Source organism: Neomonachus schauinslandi, chromosome 16, assembly GCF_002201575.2.
Source record: "Neomonachus schauinslandi chromosome 16, ASM220157v2, whole genome shotgun sequence".
Classification (NCBI taxonomy): domain Eukaryota; kingdom Metazoa; phylum Chordata; class Mammalia; order Carnivora; family Phocidae; genus Neomonachus; species Neomonachus schauinslandi.
Window position 1 is genome coordinate 3,683,846 of NC_058418.1, and position 20,056 is coordinate 3,703,901.

The 20,056-nt window shown below is 49.7% G+C and overlaps 1 protein-coding gene across 1 annotated transcript in view; it reads right to left on the reverse strand.

Moving 5' to 3' along the window:
* CACNG7 (calcium voltage-gated channel auxiliary subunit gamma 7) overlaps window positions 1-18,050 on the reverse strand; it is an 18,916-nt gene extending 866 nt beyond the window's left edge. Inside the window, exons 1-5 of the mRNA XM_021682255.1 lie at window positions 18,042-18,050; window positions 15,024-15,248; window positions 14,297-14,383; window positions 13,787-13,927; window positions 257-402 (exon numbers count right to left, since the gene is read on the reverse strand). Of these exons, the coding sequence (XP_021537930.1) occupies window positions 257-402; window positions 13,787-13,927; window positions 14,297-14,383; window positions 15,024-15,219 (570 nt within the window). The 5' untranslated portion in view covers window positions 15,220-15,248; window positions 18,042-18,050. The remainder of the gene's footprint in view (window positions 1-256; window positions 403-13,786; window positions 13,928-14,296; window positions 14,384-15,023; window positions 15,249-18,041) is intronic.
* Window positions 18,051-20,056: the final 2,006 nt, after the last annotated feature.

The following is a 20,056-nucleotide window of genomic DNA, read 5'->3' on the forward strand; positions in this document are numbered from 1 at the left end:
CAGACCCAGGAGTCCAGGCCCCCAACCCCCTCCTCCCTCAGACCCAGGAGTCCAGGCCCCCAGCCCCTCCCCCCACCAGGACCCCAGAAGTTGGGAGCTGTTAGACCCCTCCTCCAGGTCCCAGGGGTTAGGCCCTCGGCCACCACCTCCCTTTTAAATCCAGAGTCTACACCCCCAGTTTCCTCTTCGTCCTGGACCCAGGAATGAGGTCCCCGCAGACCCCTCCCCATTCACGTCTGGGCCCCACAGACATCACCTCTTTGAGTAGGAAGGAGGAAGCAGCGAAGGCAAAAGACCACCCATAGCGGTAGTGGAAATACTGCTCAGAGCTGCTGGGCCTGTTCATGACCTCGTCATTGATGCTGGAAATGTAGAGAACCAAGCCCACCACCAAGGAGAGGCCTGAGGAGCAGAGGGTGCCCTTGGTCCGTTAGCAGTGGACCCCTCTCCCATCTCACTGCCATCCCCTCCCCTTTCCTCCCTGCTCTGCCCTGAACTAAATTCCATTTTTTGAAGCCCCTTGTGTGCTGGGCCTTGGCTGGCTGCAGGGGTCCCAGAGATGAATGAACTTCCCCTTCCCCCTCCCCTAATCTCCCGTCCAGGAGTTCACACTGCAATTGGGGAAGGCGAATATGGACATTGGTGGATAGTCACATACACGGTGACATGCGCAGCAAGGAGGTAGTAGCAAGAGTTCTGTGGGTCCAGAAGAGGCACCAACCCACCTAGGGGAGGGGCAGGGACCGGGGGAGGGGCAGGGGAAGTCAAGGAAAGCTTCCTGGAAGAAGGGCCTTTGTCCAAGTCCTAAAGGATGAGGCCCGGGGAGAAGAGTACAGTTATACCACTCCAGGCAGAGGGAACAGCGTGGCCAAAGGAGAGGGAGCACCGAACTGATCCATCCAAATAGCCAAAACATGGGCCACAGCCACAAAATATGAGGCCAGAGAAAGGGGCAGAGACACGGCCATGATGGGCCTCAAATGCCAAGCTGAGGAGCTTGGCATCGATGCCAAGGGCATTAGGGAGCCATGGAAGGTCTGGAGCAGAGGAAGGACAGGGTCAGATAGGAGTGTCAGAAGAACCCTTGCAGGACGGTTGGTTCTGGGAAGAGACTGGAGGGAGAGACTAGTTGCGACATTCCAGGGGGAAGAGGATGAGGCCGGAGTTGAGACTGTGTGAATCATAGCAACAAATCAATAATAATATTAATAAAACAATAGCAACTGCTTATATAGGTCTTGCCCTGTGCCAGGCACCGTTCTCAGTGTTGTACATGTATTAACTTATTGAACCCTACCCATGGTCCTTCCACAGAGGTACTACCTTTATCAACACTGACAGTTGAGGGAATAGAGGCACATGGAGAAGGTGGGGAGGAGGTGTCTGGTTTGAGAAATCTCTAGAGTCAGATATCACGTCCTCAAGCTGGACGTCTTTTAAAGAGCAGCCATGCCAAGTGTGGCTTAGGGAGGTTATAGGGTCCCCTGCCCTAAATCCATCCAAGTCATCCCTATCAGCATCTTCCCCCAGATAAACATTTGCATGCCCATCACACCCAAAATAAATCTAAATTCCTTCCATTGCCTACAACAGGGTTCAGCCAACGGCGGCCCATGAGCTCCATCCAGCCCACCTCCTGTTTTTGTAGGGTCTACTAGCTAAGAATGGCTTTTACACGATCAAATTGTTGAAAAAAAAAATCGAAAGAAGAATGATATTTTGTGGCATGTAGAAAAGTATATGAATTTCATTTGGCAGTTCCTCAAAGTGTTAAAGATAGAATCACCACATGACCCAGTGATTCCACTGCTAGGTATCTCTACCCAAGAGAATAGGAAACATATGTTCGCACAAAAACTTTGCATGAATGTTTGTAGCAGCATTCTTCATAATAGCCGAAAAGTGGAAACAACCCAAGTGTCTATCAACTAAATGGATAAACAAAATGTGGTATAGCCGTATAAAGGAATATTATTCAGCCAAAAAAAGGAATGAAATACTGATTTACACTGCCACATGGATGAACTTGGAAAATAAGCAAAAGAAAGACGGCAGATACATACTGTATGATTCCATTTATATGCCATGTCGAAAATAGGCAAATCCATAGAGAGAGAAAGTGGATTAGTGGTTGCCAAGGAGCGGGGTGGAGGGGAGATTCCCACTGGCTGTCGTTAAAGGGTATGAGGTTTCTTGCTGGGATGATGAAAATGTTGCGAAACCAGGTAATGGGGATGGTCGCACAACCTTGCAAATATACTCAAACCCCCGAATTATGTGAACTTTATGTTTTGTGAATTGTAACATCTCAGTTTAAAAAGTATACGGATTCCTCATGTCAGGGTCTATAAATAAAATGTTGCTGGCACCCAGCCACAACCCTTCGCTTCCGCGTAGCCTCCGCCTGCAGTCGCAAGGTAAAACAATTGTGGCAGAAACTGTACAGCCAGGAAAGCCGAAAATGTTCATTAACAGGCCTTTTACAGAAAAACTTTCCTGACCCTGGACTGCAATGCCTATGCGGCCTGCGCCCCACTGGCCTCATCCCTGGACAGTTTCTCCTTGTTCCCTCTACTTAGATCACACGACTTCCTCACGCTTCCTTGAACACATCAAGCTGATTTCTGCCTCAGGGCCTTTGCTCTTGCTGTTCCCCCCAACTGTATTGCTCTTCCTCCAGATTTGTCCACGTCTCTCTTTCACTTCATTTACATCTCCCCTCCCTTGTCACTTCTTTAGAAAGGCCTTCTTTGAGCTCCTTGTTTAAAAAGAAAAACGTGGGGGCACCCGGGTGGCTCAGTCGGTTAAATGGCTGACTCTTGATTTTGGCTCAGGTCATGATCTCAGGGTCCTGGGATCGAGCCCCATGTAGGGCTCCACGCTCAGCAGGGAGTCTGCTTGAGGATTCTCTCTCTCTCCCTCCACTTACTCCCTCCACAAACCTCCCCCCAAATAAATAAATACATCTTTTTAAAAAATGCTCCTTTACTTAGAATAAGAAAAATGTTGATGGAAACTGTGAAGAGATGTCCTTTCTCATCCATCAGGTCATCAAAAGTTAAAAAGCTTCACAACATACTCTTCTGGTGAGGCCGGGGAAACAGAAGCTCTTACGTGTTGCTGGTGGGAATGCAAAATGGCCCAGCCCGAGTGGAGGGGAATCTGGCCATATCTAGCAAAACCACACATGTATCTGTCCTTTAACTCCACAATCTCACTCGTAAGAACTTACCCTGCAGCTATCTGTCCAACCACACAAAAGCACACAGAGGCATGCTAATTCACCTCATTACCCATAACTGCAAAATCCTAGAAACGACCTACATGCACTTACACAGAGGATTAGTGGGATAAACTGTCAAACATCACAGAGTAGAGTACTGTGCCATTGTGAAGTGAGAACGAGGAAGTTCTCTGTGAACTGGAGCGGAGTGCAATGATAGTTCCAGATGCTATCACTCAGTTAAAAAAAAAAAGTAATGCACAAAACAGTATACAGGATGCTAGCTTTTAAGCAAAACTAACTAAATAAATAAAACACATATATGCATCTGCTGATTTTTGCAAAAAGAGACACAGTAAGGAAAACCAACAAATGAGGTTGATCACCTACAGGAGGTAAGTGAGAACAGGAAGGAAGTGGCCCTCCTCTGAGTACGTATTTTTGCGTGATTTGGACCCTTGGAAGAATGTTAATATTTTATATATTTGAAAGCTAAAATCAACAAGGATGGGGGAAAAAACCTAAAGTTGAATACAAACAAAAATAAATGAAGCTAACTTTATATCAAATGAATGATACAACCACGGGAGGGGGTAAAAGTAGTATTCTAAGCAACTTTCAAATACAGTACTTTGATTATATATTTCACTCTAAAGACAAAAGATCTGCAAAGAAATCTTGAACCTTAGTACCTTTCTGGGGAAATGGTTTAGAGGTAGCAGGTCTTAAGCAGTGTAGGGCTGAGCAAATCTGCAAATATACTGATATTTAGGGAGCTGGATTCTGGTGCCGAAAAAAGGAAGACACAGATCAGAATGGGGTAAGATGAAGAAGACCCCAGATGTTAGTAAAAACCTCCTGTTTTACAAGCACGTAATTCCCCAATTTGTGTCCTGAAACATCCTAGAGACAGTGTAGCAATGAGCCCACCTAGCACCGAAATTTTGGTCTCTAATATCATCCCCCACTAAATAAGAAGTTAGGGCTTCGAGAAGAAATAGCTCATTTGAAGCCTGGGGGAGAGGCAGTAAAAGTGCACTTGTGCCAAAGGAAGGAAAAACTCAAAAAATGAGAGGGACACGTCAGAAGAGGATGCAGGGACTAGTTTGAAGGGGGTCCCTGATAGTCCAACTAGGGACAATTTGAACATCAAAATGAATAATAGAGGTAATGGCATATATTGGGGCACCTGGGTAGGTGGCTGACTCTTGATTTCAGCTCAGGTCATCATCTCAGGGTCATGGGGATTGAACCCCCCGGGGTGGGCTCCATGCTCAGTGGGGAGTCTGCTTCTCTCCCTCTCCCTCTGCCCGTCCCACCCAGTGGGGATGCTCACATGTGCACCACACTCTCTCTAAAATAAATCAATAGGGCACCTGGGTGGTTGTTAAATGTCTGCCTTCAGCTCAGGTCATGTTCCCAGGGTCCTGGGATCGAGTCCTGCATCAGGCTCCTTGCTCAGCAGGGAGCTGCTTCTCTCTCTCCCTCTGCCACTTCCCACCCCCGCCACCGACAAATAAATAAATAAAATCCTAAAAAAAAAAAAAAGAAATGGCATATAACATGCTGAATTTTAAAAAATGTGAACCCATACTGATATATTTTTAAAAAAATGAACAAATAATAAAAGAATAGAGAAAATTCTTCTTTTCGGTGGTATACCTGTAGATGGAACAGCAGATTTAGAAAACCCCATTTTGCAACCCTACGAGTAATATTAGGATTTCGGCCAGCATCATCAGTGGCCATTAAATCACTGCACGACAGAATCTCCCCCTGGAATATCTATTAATTCATAAAGAGGATTTTTAAAAACTTCCTTTATCATAAAGGAACCCAACACACCATCTCAAGCAAGTGACTAAAACTAACATCACCAATAACAGGGCAGACGGACACCATTACCTCCTGATGTGAGCCTACCACTACTCCATTTACGTAGGGTTCCTGCTGAAAATGTGTAACCTGAATCCATTCCTAAGAAAACCGTGGGCATTCTACTAGATGCCTGGCTGCTCTCTTCAAAAAAAAGTCAACATGAAAGATATTTCTTTTTTAAAAAGGCACAGGTACTATATAAAAGATAAAAGGCAACAAAGGAGACAGGACAAAGACATACGAAGTGTGATCCTAGATTGGATACTGAATGGGGGGAAAATGACGATAAAAGACAGTCCTGGGACAATCGGTGAAATTTGAATATGGACTGTGCTTTAGCTATAATACTGTATAAATGTTAAACTTCCTGAATTTGATTATTTTACTGTGTTTAGAAAAGGGAATGCACTTGTTTTTAGGTGATACTTGCTGAAATATTTAGGGGTGAGGTGTTTGCAACTTATGTTCAAGTGGTTCACATATTTATATTTATAAACATCTAGATACAATACACACACACAGGTGTGTGTGTGTGTGTATTGGTCCAGATGAAGGGTATGTGAGAGTTCACTGTGTTATTTTTGCAACTTTTCTGTAGGTTTAGATTTTTTTCCCCCAAATTTCAATAAAATAGGGGAGGGTTTTACCTCCCCAAGTTACCAAAGTATTACCCTGCAAATTACTTATTAATTGGAAAGAGGAAAATGTACAATTTCAATGAACAGCCCTGATGATCACCGCCTTTATCAAGGGTTCAAAGTTTGTTCCCCTCCCAGTGCGAACAACCAACAACCGGACAGTATTTGCCACTGAAGGGCTGGGATATAAAGAACAGGCACCAGCTCTGCATCTGCTTGCCAAACCTGTTTAACCCGAATCTAATAAAACCTCTAGTCTAGACAGAACTTCCGGGTTACAGAGAACATGAGGAAATAGGAGCAAATCATCAAATGATGGCATGGGAAAACAGTCAAACTAACCTAGGATGTGGGGCATTCTACACGATACCCTGGCCTCCAGTCTTCAAAAGGACAGTGATATGGGCCAAGCTGGTAATACCCGAACCAGTGATCATCCTTAACATCTCAAGAAGAGAGCCAACGGGGAGATCTTATGTCTCTGGATGCAATGCGGTAGGATGTAAACAGCACCCCCTATCTATGAAATATTTTTTGCCAAAAAAAAAAAAACCCCACAACAAACACAAAACCAAAACAACAACAACAACAACAAAAAAAACCCCACAAGTCTGGATCAGATAAACAACAGTTTTATAGGAAAACACAGGCATGAATGAGCACATTAAACCACGACGGGAGAGAGAACACAGTGAGAAAACTCAGGGGTGTAGGCATTCTACGAGACAAATGACCAGATTTCTTCAACAAATAAATGGTAAGGAAGAAATAGGAGAGAGACTATTATAGATTAAAAGAGGCTTCCGAGATCTATCAGCTAAATGCACAAGTGGAATTTGAATCTTGATTTGCAACAAACTAACTGTAAAAAAGCATTTATTTATGAGACAAGCGGGGAAGTTGAACACTAACTGGATATTAAATGATATTAATGATATGTTTGGGCGCCATGGCTATGTTAAATAACAAAGTACTTATTTCTCAGGGATATACTGAAATATTTGTGCATAAAATGATTTAATGGCTGAGTCTGCCTTAAAATAATGTACTGAAGTGCAGAAGGGAGATACGGCAGTGAGACTAAAAAAAGATTCGCCATATGTTGATAACTACTGAAACTGAGGGAAGGATACATGCGATTTCATTTATTTATACTATTCCTTCTATATTTTTGTAATGAAATTCATTTTAGAAGTCAGTGTTGTAAAAAAAAAATAGTGGGGGAACTAGTCTGGAGTAAAAGAGACATGAACTAAATGCTGTGTGTGAACCAAGACTGAATCCCAGTTTTTTTGGGGGGGGAGCTATAAAAGGCATTCTTGAAACAATGGGACAGTCTACAAATGGAATAAATTATGCTATGGAATTACTGTAAAATTTCTTGGTAGGAGACGAATGTCCTTCCTCTTCAGAGATGCATACTACAGTGTTTGCAGATGAAATATCATGATGCCTGTGACTTATTTTGAAATGGTAAAGACCCAAAAAAGTATGTGTGGAGGGAGAGAGAGAGAAAGAGAGAGGGAGAGAGAATATGGCAAAAACATCAGCAAAATGCAGGATTTAGGTGGACGAAGGTATTCCAGTGCTCGTTAGACTGTTCTATCAATTTTAAAGTTTTCGTGAAAAAACTGGAGTGATTGAGATAAAATAATGCCCCCCATCACTCTCCCCACCAGGATACTTGGAACTAACTTACCTTGTTCCCTCTTGCACCCCTACCACCTAGCACAAGATCCAGCACATAATAAACACCAGCTGAATGGGTAAGTGTACTTGGCAAGCAACTGGAGCTTCTAGAAAAGCTCGTTAGTTGCTTCCCCTTTTTGAACCCACAATAAATCCCACCATTCCTCTAAGAATCAACCTTCCCTTTCTCTGAACTTCCATAGCACTTTCAATTTCTAGTATTCCATAATTTTGATATTCAAGAAGAGAGGGCCCACAAAGTGTCACATGGTGGAAAAGCATCTCAGATAGGTCTAGAAAGATGAGCAAGTTTAAAGAAAAGAGATAGCAGAGGAATCCCACAATCCACACTCACTCAGGTACCCTAGTCCAATGCAGGGGAATCCTCTTGATTTTACTCTCTCTCTTTCATCCAGCAAAGATGCTCAGTCATCAGGTCAAATCCATTTTACTTCCTGCATCTCTCATAAATCAAAACCCCTTCTTGCAACCACAAGTCCTCTGACCTAGTTAAGGCTTATTGTCTATGCTTTTACCATTACCCCTAAATCCTTGTCCCCCTGCTCTAGATCCTGGTTCTTTCTAAAACCCATATAAAGTCTATCCTTCTCTCAGCAAAATTCTTCCTTTGGGGGTGCCTGGGTGATTCAGTCAGTTCAGCGTCTGCCTTCGGCTCAGGTCATGATCCCAGGGTTCTGGGATTGAGCCCTATATCGGGTTCCCTGCTCGGCGGGGAGTCTGCTTCTCCCTCTCCCACTCTCCCTGCTTGTGTTCCCTCTCTTGCTGTCTCTCTCTCTGTCAAATAAATAAATAAAATCTTAAAAAAAAAAAAAAAGATCTCTTTCTTGGCTCCCTACTGTCCAGAGAAGGTTTTCATTCTTCAGTCTGACATTCCAGACTCTGTGATCTGATTCCTGCTAACCACCCAAACACACCTTAAGTTCTATGTTTCACATTATAGTTCTAAGTAACAAACATTCTCTGTAAGGTGAGTCAGGAGCAAGTGTTGATAAGGAAATAAATATTTCCAAAGAGAAAGAATCTTTTGCTGTTCTTTTTTGCTTTGTGTGTGTGTGTGTGTGTGTGTGTGTGTGTGTGTATGTTCAGTAATTGAAAATCATGTGAAAACAATTGCAAAAGGTAAGTTATTCTTGCCATTCTTTCTACTGCCTGGACATTTTATAATGACTCTGGTTCTCCAAAAATAATCTTCTTTCGCCCTTTTTCTCCCTCCTTTCCCCTTCCTTTCTCTGTAATCCAACTCCCACTCCCTCTTCCCCCTCACCCCACCTCTGTTTCAGGATTGTGCAGTAGGCAAGAATCACCTACATCCTAGGCTGAGTAGAAACAACCCAGCCTTAGAACAATAGGGTTTCAGGACCATGGAGAGCTGCACACCAGTCTACCGGTCTTCATGCTTTCTAGGGCATTAACACGTGCTGTGACTTCCACCTCCATACAAGGCACTATTCTTTCTTCACTTGAAAAATTCTCCCTCACCCTTTCAGCTTCATCTACTCAGATGTCACCTCCTCTTGGAAGCCCTCCCAGGTCATTCCCCCCCTCCCCACCACCCTACTGTGCCAAGTTAATGCATCATCCCCTTTTCCAGAATGCCCTAAATTGTCCTTATCATTTCTCTCTTATACAAATACTTCAATGTGTACTTTGTACCAGCAACTCATCTAGGCTCTGTGGACACAAATGGGAGCATGCCTGTAAAGGTCCACGTATTTAGGAGTTTACATTCTAGTAGGAGACGGAAAACGTGTAAGATGACAATAGCTATGAATCAAATATAAAGCATGCAAAGTGATGGTATAGCGGGGGCATGGCAACATTACATACTGTTGTCAGAGAAAGAAAGTCTGAAGAGAGAAAGTTCGAGCTCTTTGAGTATCAGGAGGAAGAGACTTCCAAGCACGGAGGGTTAATGAATGTAAAGTCCTCGTGTGGGACTGAGATGAGCATTTTTAAGGAATAGGAGAGGACAGTGTGGCTGAGGTTGTAAGCAATGGAGAGAGTGTTAGTGGGTTAGGAAATGAGGTCAGAGATCTGAGCATTAGCTAAATCCTGGAAAACCTTGTAAGCTAGCATGGAGAGTTTGGATGTACTCTATGTGCAATGGGAATCCATTGAGCATGGAAGGGATTGAAGCAGGTGTGTAGTTTTGATTGATGGGTAATTGGGGCTGTTTTGTATTTGACTGAATGTGAGCTCTCACCTAGGATTCAGCCACATCTTCAGTGCTCAGTGCTGGGCTTGGCAATATAGGGTGTCTGTGTAAATGCTTGATGAGCAAATGAAGGAGCAGATGCATAGAACATGTTGAGGGTCAGGGGTTAGTATGGGCTTTGCATGGGAAGCATGCTTCTTACGACCTGGAAAAAGAAAGTCAATGTCATTCCAGCTTCCTCCCTGCTTCTCTCACCAACCATATCCAGCCAGTCATCTGGTTCCATTGATTCTTCTGTCGATATCCTTCTCTGTCAAAGCCATGCACTTGCCTTTATCTTTCCAACCCCAGCCCCAGCTCAAGCCCCAGCTGCTCTTGCCCAGAGCACTGCATAAGCTTCCTCCTTGGTTTGCCCATTTCCTGTTTCTTTCCTGCTAGTCTACCCCTGAAGGATGCTTAACACCCAGGTGACCCTGTCCCTCCTCTGCCCCAGCCCTCCCACTGCTTTCTCCAGAACTGAATGCCAAAGCCACTATTCGCCAGCCCTCAGGCAACTCCTGTCTCTCTCTCTAAGTCTTGGGAACAGGAACTAGTTGGACTAGATTGTCCTGTTCCCAGATCTAAGATACTGGTACTGTCATCTTTCCCTCTCCTTTTAAATCTCCTTCATTTTTTTTAAAGATTTTATTTATTTATTTTAGAGACAGAGCACAAGAGGGGGGAGCGGGAGAGGGAGAAGCAGACCCCCCGCCGAGCAGGGAGCCCGATGTGGGACTCGATCCCGGGACTCCAGGATCATGACCTGAGCCGAAGGCAGTCGCCCAACCAACTGAGCCACCCAGGCGCCCCTAAATCTCCTTCATTTTTATGATTTTTTTTAAGTAGGCCCCATGCCCAGCATGGAGCCCAATGCGGGGCTTGAACTCACGACCCTGAGATCAAGACCTGAGCTGAGATCAAGAGTTGGATGCTCAACCGACTGAGCCACCCAGTGCAGTGCCCTCATCTTTATGATTTTTAAAAACTTTTTATTTTTTATTTATCCTACTTTTTTAAGCAATCTCTACGCCCAATGTGGGGCTCAAACTCATGACCCCGAGATCAAGAGTTGCATGCTCTACTGATTGAGCCAACCAGGAGCCCCATTTTTTGGTGATTTTTAATTGTCGTGGGGCAATATAATGTCACGGCGAAGGCCTGGTGGGCATCCTGCTTCCACTATGGAGCAACTTAACCTCTAGGCGCTTCCGTTTCCTCAGCTAGAGAATGACAATAACAATGATATCTGCCTTAGTAGGTCAAGAAAAAGAAATACCTTAATTTACGTAAAGCGCTTAGAACTTCCCCCAACCATGTCTCTTGATTATTTGGTTGCTGCTATCACCACCACTGTGGATGCACATATGTACATGTTTACCAGGCACTGGGTCGGCCCTTCACATCTATGATGGAGATCAGGGGTCAGCAACCTACCAAGTGTCCCAGCACCTGGTTTTGCATGGTTTTCGAGCTAAGCATGGTTTTTACATCTGTAAAAGGTGTAGGGGGTTGGGGTGGGGGACAAAATGAAAGAAGAATATTTCATGGCTCGTGAAAATTACATGGAATTCAAATTTCAGGGCCCTAGGTAGGATCACTGGCACACAGCCATGCCCATCGCCTCACCTCTGCTTCCTTTGGTATTACAATCCTATGGCTCACAAAGCCTGAAACATTTACTATTCGGCCCTACACAGGTTTGCCAACACTTGACCAGGATTTGTCCTCTCGACAACTCCTTTCCCCCTTCCTTTCTCTGTCATCCAACTCCCACTCCCTCTCCCCCTTCACCCCACCTCTGTTTCAGGATTGTGCAGTAGGCAAGAATCCCCTACATTCCAGGCTGAATAGAAACAACCTGGCCTTAGAACAATAGGGTTTCAGGACCATGGAGAGCCCATGCGGTTCAGGCGAAGAATTCGCACCCAGTCTTTCTAGGTTCACAGCAGCACGAACTGTCAGTCACCTCACCCCACAACCTTGAAAGCACATGACAGACTCCTTGAAGTGGGGCACACAGGCCATAGTCTATGACATGAACTCGAGGAAGGGCTTCAGGAAGCGGGGTTCAGTCCCCCCAAATTTCTCTGTTACATCGGAGGCCCGACCTCCAGCCCTGACAGCACCATTGATCCTCAGCCTGACCCTGGGAAATCGGGTCCTGGGACATCGCAGGAGCGTGAGTGTGGGTTTTGGGATGAGAACACCCTCTGGGCCAACCGCCCTCTACCACTGAGCTATGTTGCCCCTTCTGTGAACAGCAAAAATGGGATCTTCCTTCTAGTGTTTTGGGTGGATTGAATTAGAGTCTCCATGCTTCCTACCCTTGTCCCACTTCCTCTCTCTCTAGGCCACTATTTTTCCATATGAAAAATGATAAGACCAGTGTGCCTGGGTGGCTCAGTTGGTTAAGCGGCTGCCTTCAGCTCAGGTCATGATCCCAGAGTCCTGTGATCGAGCCCCATGTCGGGCTCCCTGCTCAGCGAGGAGCCTGCTTCTCCCTCTCCCTCTGTCTCCTGGCTTGTGCTCTCACTCTCTCTCTCTGTCAAATAAATAAATAAAATTAAAAAAAGAAAAGAAAAATGGTAAGACCTTTCTGCTCTGACACTCCGGGATGGTGATATTGTATGGGTCTTATTTCAGCTCTGTGTCCAGCTCCACACGCCACGATTCAAGTTAACAGGGAGGCTGCACCCTGGTTTCTCTGGAGAAGGTCTCATCAGGTTAGGTTGGAGGCACGGGGGACGTTTAGCTGGGTGAGGAGCAGGGATGAGACTGGGGATAGTCAAAGATCCATCTTCAACTCTTTGCGGAGCCAACTCTAAAGAGGGATCTGGGTGCAGGCCCCAGGGGACAGAATGGAAATGAGCCATAAACGGGGTTTGTTCATAAAGTATCAACTGAATGAAAAGGACCCGAACGGAGTTCTTTCTTCGCCTGAACCGCATGGGCTCTCCATGGTCCTGAAACCCTATTGTTCTAAGGCCAGGTTGTTTCTATTCAGCCTGGAATGTGGGGGATTCTTGCCTACTGCACATTTACTGAAACGATGCTCAATTAATTCGAATGGAGTCAGAATGGACTGGGGTGAGCTGGACCAGATGGATGAGTTAAATGTGTTAGGGCCGGGTTGGCCTGGCCTGACCTGAGCCGAGAGGGACTGAATTGGACCAGACGGTGCTGACATTGGAGGGGGGTGACACCTGAGAAAGAACTCTGCTCTGGAGCTCAGGACACTTGGTCCCCCGGCTCCAGTTCAGGCTGGTGTCTTGGGCAACTCCCTGCACAACTGTGGGCCTCGGTGCCCCCATTTTATCAAGTGAGTGCTAATAATAACTCTGCAGCAGAGATGTTATGGGAAGGGTGTGAGATCGCTCATGCACAAGAGCCTCGTATCTCAAAAGAAAAAAACAAAAAACAAAGACAAATAATGCAATGTAGCTAATGACATGCAAGGTGACATATTCAGGGTAAAGTGTATGGACACCTACAACTCCCACTGAACTGTGTAAGGCGATAATAATAAGGTGGACTGATGGATGGGCAGGAATACAGACAGATGGACAGATACAGGACAAAGCCAGGCTAGTAATGGGGTAATGGTTGACTCTAAGTGGTGGGCACATGGATGCTCACTCCAAAATTCTTCCCACTTTTCTGTTTGAAAATTTTTCAAATCAAATGTTGCACAGGAAATAAAAAGCCCTGAAATATGTGAACTGCTAAAATATCAGGGGTGGTGAAAAAACTCAGCCTCTGGAGGTGAACGGCAAGCGTCTGAGTCCCAGCTCTGTGTCTCCCTGGTTGTGTGGACCTGAGCAATGACTTCAGCTCCCTGAGCATCTGTTTCTGTATCCATACAATGGGACTATTAATAGCATTTCCCTCACAGGGTTGTGGGAAGTATCAGAACAGAGCCCAGCACCTAATCAGCACCTAATAAACACTCGCTATGATTGGGTCCTCCCGACAAGCTGTGAAATGGGTGCTTGCTATCTCCATTCCACAAAGTGGGGCTCAGAGAGGTTGGGCAACCCCTCCAGGATCACACAGCAAGGAAGCGGCTTTCTTAGTGGAGGAGGGACCGCAGATTCCTGGAACCGAAAATAGTCCCCAGGCCCTAAGTCTTTTCGTTGGGCTCACCCGATAGGATGAAGAAGATGCCAGAAACGAAGGCCAGAATGGTCCTCTGTGGACGGATGTGGCCGATGTTACTGATGACGAAGGCCGTGAACACTAGGAAGAGACTGACCATGGGGAACGGGGTGGCCGTGCGCACCGTCTCTGAGGGAAAGGTAAAGGGAGAGACAAGGGGTGAGGGGGACTCTGCGAGGGGTGACATCTCCCCATTCCCCTGGCTTCTCCTCCTGCACCGGCCCCGCCCCTTTATGTAGCTCCTCCCCTTCCTGATACTTCCATTGCTGACCCCACCCCTTCACCCAGGCCACACCCCTTGAGTATGACCCCACCCTGTTCCCATGGACTCCACCCACTGCCCAGGCCCCGCCCCATCAACCTGGCTCCTCCTCTTCACCCAACCACTGCCTTCTTTCAAGCCCCCACTCCTTCTCCTCCACCCCACCCCTTTCCTGGTGCTGCCCTTTCTCCCAGGACTCGCCCCCGCTTTGTCTAGGCCCCCTGCTTCCCCCTCACTCAGAATATTCTCCGTGTTCTCCGTCACCAAGTTGATCTCCGGTTCAAGGAAATACTCCGAGGCCACGCAGCGACCCTTCTCCCTGCCTGGGGGTAAGATACGAAGGCAAAGCTGGATGAGGGGCTCCTGAGCGCTGGAGAGGCAGTGAGGGGCAGGTGGCACAGTGGGGAGACCCCGGGATGGGTATGTGAGGCTGAATCCAGGGGTTACTGTCTATATTATTCTTAGCGGGTCAAGAAGGGGATGCACAGGAGGTCTGGGAGTTCCTCTTCCAAGCTTCCCTGGAGACCCATGGATGGACGACAGGGCTGGAACCCTGGGGTCCCAAAGGGGTAGGGTGGGGGCCGTAGGCGAGGACTCCTTAATCCCTAAAGAGGATTGCGGGGGGGATTCCAAGGAGGAAGGTCTCTGTGGTCTCTGCGGGGGCGGGGTGGATTTTTTATTCTGCCCATTCAACACTGGAACTGTGCAGGAGACAAGCTCCGATGCTAGACTCTTGCTTCTAAGAGTGGACTCTCCAGGGATTAGGGACTTGGCATGGGGGGCTCTTAGATCCAGGAAATACAGGGCTAGAAATCGGGTCTCCAGGTAGAAATTTGTCTCTCCAGGAAAGAAACAGGATCCGTTTCTGGATTTCTGGAACCCCAGGGATGGAACTGTGGATAAGGACCCTCGGGTCCCAGGCAAGGCAGAGACAGTTGAATGGAGGGCACGTGGGGTCTGTACCTGCGAAGAAGCAGACTCGCCAGAGGCCGGCGTGCAGTGCCATCTTGACCTCCGTGGTCTGGTTCTGCGGCAGGACCGTTCCCTCCTCCATGTACAGCCAGTAATCAGTGCTGACCGCGATGCCCACGAGCAGCAGGCCACACGCCCCAAACACGCTGCTCAGCAGGGTCAGGGCGCGGCTGCTGCAGTGACTCATCCTCAGCGGCGGGGGGCGCCCTGCGGGGCCTGAGACACGCGAAGCTGCTGCCTTGGAGAGCCCTGAGGGGACTAGCTAGAGTCCCCAACCCCAGGCAGCCACCTGGGACACCGATCCCAAGCCAGAGACACCATTTCTTAGACTGAAACTTCTCAAATCTGACCTCTGTGCCCTAACCCATGACCCCATTTCTGCATTTGAACCAGTGACATCAACTGTTGACCCTCAACCCCAGGACTGGACTTCCCAAACCTGACACTTGTGTTCTGACTCTGGATCCTGATGAGAGACCCACCACACCAGATCCCTGACCCCAGGATAAGATTTCAGATCTTATCCCCAGATCCAGAGATTGAACCTTAGCTCCAACCATGTGCCTGGACCTGGGTCCCAAATATCATAACGCTGACTAGAAACTCAACATCTATATTCTCAATGCCAGAACCAGGCCCTCCAACCCTAACCTTATGCCCTAACCAGAGACCTTAATCCTAGACACCAGCCCTCACCAGAATCCTTAACCTTGAGCCTGGACTCAGAAACTATTACATGGATCAGACATTTCAACACTAGAACCAGGGGTGTCTGGGTGGCTCAGTCGTTTAAGCGTCTGCCTTCGGCTCAGGTCATGATCCCAGTGTCCTGGGAACAAGCCCCGCATTGGGCTCTCTGCTCAGCGGGAAGCCTGCTTCTCTCTCTCCCTCTCCCCCTGCTTGTGTTCCCTCTCTCGCTGTGTCGCTCTGTCAAAAAATAAAAATAAAATCTTTAAAAAACCAAAACAAAACACTAGAACCAGGCATATTCCCCCAATCCTGACTCCTGGTACCCTGACCCCTTTCTTTTGGACCCTGCTAAATAATTACCAGAAATCCCCCAAGTAGGTCACTAACCAGAACCCTAACTAAGGGTCCTACTAACCAAGGACCCACTAATCAAGACCCGAGCAGAGGTCTAAACCTAAGTTTAAATCCTTGGACTCTTATCTTGACCTTTAATACCCAATTCTAACACCAGGACCATGACCCATGACCTTCTAACTTTGATCCTGTGCCATGACCTCAATTTGGTTCCCCAATCTGAGATCGCGGCTCACGACTCAGATCTCAGGTTCCAGAACCCTAATTCCCCCCATCCCAGATCCGGGCAGGCCCCTGAACCTAGGATGCTGGGACTCCATCTCAGACTGCTGGATCCAGAACACTGGGATCCCGAGACTTGGAGCCTGGATTTTGGCTAGAGACTCCAGAATGTCAAAACCATGATCTGGGACCCCCCTTCCCCTGCAACTCAGCACCCGAACCAGAGTATCCTAGACCATCCTTGAACCTAGGGATCAGTGCTCTGAACACTAAAATTCCAAATCAGGAAGCCCAGGATCCCCATCCCCCTCATGGGCCATCACAAGATCCCCAAATTCCTTACCAGAGATTCTGGACTTCAACTTCCACGCTAGGACTCCCATTTACAGACCCTCTTCAACATCTAGTCTGGAACTCTGACCCCTCTAACACCAGGCCCTCAAAACAAGAGATCACCAGTTCATAGCTGTGCCCTTCCAGATTCCAGTCAGAGATCTAGAGATTCTAACTAGAGAGTTCCTAATCTCTTATCTACCACCCTTGCCCCCCCCCCCCGCCCTTAACTTTTCCCTAAACTACACAATCCCATGATCTGGGGGACTCAACTTGGGATCCCCATCCTTCCTCAGCCAAAGACATCTATATCCCTGAATATCAGCGAAATACCAGCGATCCCCATCATCTTTTTTATCTATGAAGGTTAAGACTCCTAAACACTCCCCAACAATGCAGCCAAGACTTAAGACCCGTTTTTCTCTAATAGGAATTCTTGGAGCCTTGAAACTCTGCCCCATGCCAGTGACGATCTTGGAGTCAGACAACTTTCATCAGCCCCCCCCCAACACACATCTCAGCATGCAGAGCCCCCATCCCACCAGGCCCCACCCCCAGCCTCCTGGAGGAGTCAGGGATCCGAGTCTGGCAGAGCTCTGACCAGCTCTTCCTCCCATCCCCCGTCCCAAGCCTTGACCGCCAGCAGCCGGCTCCTGTTCCAGCCCGCTCAGCTCAGAAACAAGCATCAAAAACCCAGTCACTCTGATTGCCTGAGTCCAGGTAGCTGACCTCAGCTCCCCCCACACCCCCACCAAGGCTCCTAGGACTCCTAGGACAGCTGGGACCTTGCCCATTGACACCTTTCTCACTTCCCCTTTGAAACCCCCTCCTTTGCTCCGATTCCGCCTCACTCCAAATGGCCCGCCCAGATCTCCTCATTTTCCTCCAACCCTTCCTCCTTTGGGACCCTCCCCCAGGCCTGGAGCCACCTTCTTTTCCTTCTTTATCTATCGCAGTCTCTCCTGGATTCAGGCATTCGGATCCCAGGGGTCCCGTTCTCCAAGCCCCAAGTCCAAACTCCGTCTCCCTCCAGTCTCTTCAGGAACGTATTCCCCGTTTCTGGGGACCCCTTCTCAGACACATCCTGCTCTTACCGGGCCCGGGCCCTCCCCCCTTCCTCCAGGACCGCCTCCCTCAAGGACCTGGCCTGCACCCTCCTCAGGGCTCACGGTCTCTAAGACTCGGACATTAAGAGTATAGTTGCCCCACTCCAGGACCCTAGGACCCCGTCCTACCTGATTCCCTAGGCCCAATGTCCCCCCACCCCTCATTGCCTCCCGAACTCGGGCGTCCTGACCGCCAGAATCCCACACCCCGGGGCCACTCAGGTCCCTCTCAGCCCCAACCCCCGGCTCCCAGCCACCTCAAGGGGAGCCCCCACTCCTTCCAGGACCCTCCCCTCGCGCTCACCTCGCTCAGGGCTGGGCGCACGCTCCGGGCCGCGGGCCCCGCAGCCGCATGACCGGCCCCGCGGCTTCCCCCGGCCGCCGCCGCCGCCACCGGGGTCGCCGGTGCCCGCGCCCCCCGCCCCCGCCCCGGAGCCCGGCGTCCCGGCCCCCTCCCGGCCTCCCACCCCCCACCCCCCGCGCCCGCGGCCTCACTCGGCGGACGGCGCCGGGAGCTGGGACCGGCGGCCGCTCATTGGCTACTGCGGAGGAGGGGAGGGGCGGGGAGGGAGGGAGGAGGAGGCTGCAGGGAGAGAGGGAGATGGGCCTTGAGAATGGGGGAGGCAGGGAGGGAAGGAGAATAGAAACAGAGGCAGAGAGCCCGAGAGGGGCAGGGGCACACAGAGAGGCAGAGAGGCAGAGCCGAGGATCTAGAGTCCCACCGAGACCTCGAGGCTGAGAAATTCTGAGACTCGCAGGTCTGGAGACTGGGGGAAACACAGAGGTGGCCTAAAAGAGAGAGAGGGAGAAAAGAAGAGGCAGAGATCAGGTCTAAGACCCCCGCTGCCCTCGGGCTCAGAGATTCTGGGGCTCTGGAAGTGGACAGGTCAGAGAGACAGAGAGACAGGGAAACGCTCACAGGCCCTGGGCTGAGAGAGGCTGAGACCCAGACACCTTGAGCTAGGGAAAGAGATAGAGAGAGAGACAGAAGGAGAGAGAGACCCTGAGAAGGAGAGAGAGCAGGGGCGATCCTGGGGCTCCCCTGATAAGGACTGGGGCTCTGGCCAGGCCTGGGGCGGAGCCTGGGGTCTGGGCAGCTGGAGGAGGCGGGAGGGGGCGTCCCGGGCCGGGGTCCCCAAAGCAGCAGGCGGGCGCAGAGCGGAGCCGGGTCCTGCAGCCGCCGCGGAGCCGGGAGCCGGGCCAGCCCCCCCCCCCACCCGCCGTGATGTCAGCGGGGCCACTCTTAAAGGGGCAGGCCGCCCGCCGAGGGTCGGAGCTGGGGCTGGGGGCCGCGGGCAGAGCATGGGGGTACCGCCCCGGTGCTGAGGGAGCCAAGGGGAGCCCCAGCATCCAACTGGACCGAGTCCCGGAAACCCAAGAGCCTGCAGAGACGAAGAGACACCGGGGCTCCCCGAGGGAGCCTGCGAAGCTTTGGGGCTCAGTCCCCTCCAAACACACAGACATAGGCACACCATTCAACTGGCCTCCCCGGGTCCGGGACTACATTTTCCATCAGCCCTGGCGGTGAGGGGCCGCACTTGGGGGGAGGGTCCACCGCGGTGTCTGCTGGGAACTGTAGTCTGTTGGGACTGTTTTTTCCACCCCCGCCCCCCTCCCCCGCAAGTGGGTCAAGGCAAAGAGGCCCGGACGGCGCGTCGGCCTGTCTCCTGCCTCTCTGGCTAACTCTTAAGCTCACGGGCTCTGCTTGCTTGGTTTCTCTGTCGTGGGGTCTCCCAGGGATCACTTCTCCAGGTCTCTCCCTAGGAGGTTTGCCTTTCATCTCCCCTCTCAGGACTGCCCCCACCCCCGCCCCAGTCTCTGGGTCTCAGTGTGGGTCTGTGAGCTTCTGTATGGCTCTGGGTGAGTAGGTGCGTGCCTGGGTCTCTGCGCCGGGGAGTCTCTACCTGACACTCCCAGCGGTCTGCGTGTCCATCTCTACGTCCTTGTGCACGTGCCCACTTCGCTCCTCTCCGCGGCGCTCGTGCCTCCCCCCACGCCCGGCTCTGCTCTTTCCCTCTGGCGCTGTGGGTACCTTCTCCCCACTTTGTGGGTCTCTGTGCTTCCCCCCCTCTCTGTCGCCCTGCCCCCAGCCTCTGGGTGTGTGTTTCCGTGTACAGTCACTGTCCCACCTCCACACCCCCTTCATTCTGCAAGCTTAGAAGAAAACATCCAAACACTTCAGCATCAGCATCCCAAATTTATTCTCCAGTAGCTGTGGCCGGGTGGGAGAGCCAAAGAGAAGAGTGGGCGTGGGGAGGAGGAGAGAGTCCCGGAGAGTGGCAGGCACGGGGTACGGCGGGGGGGGGGGGGGGGGGGGGG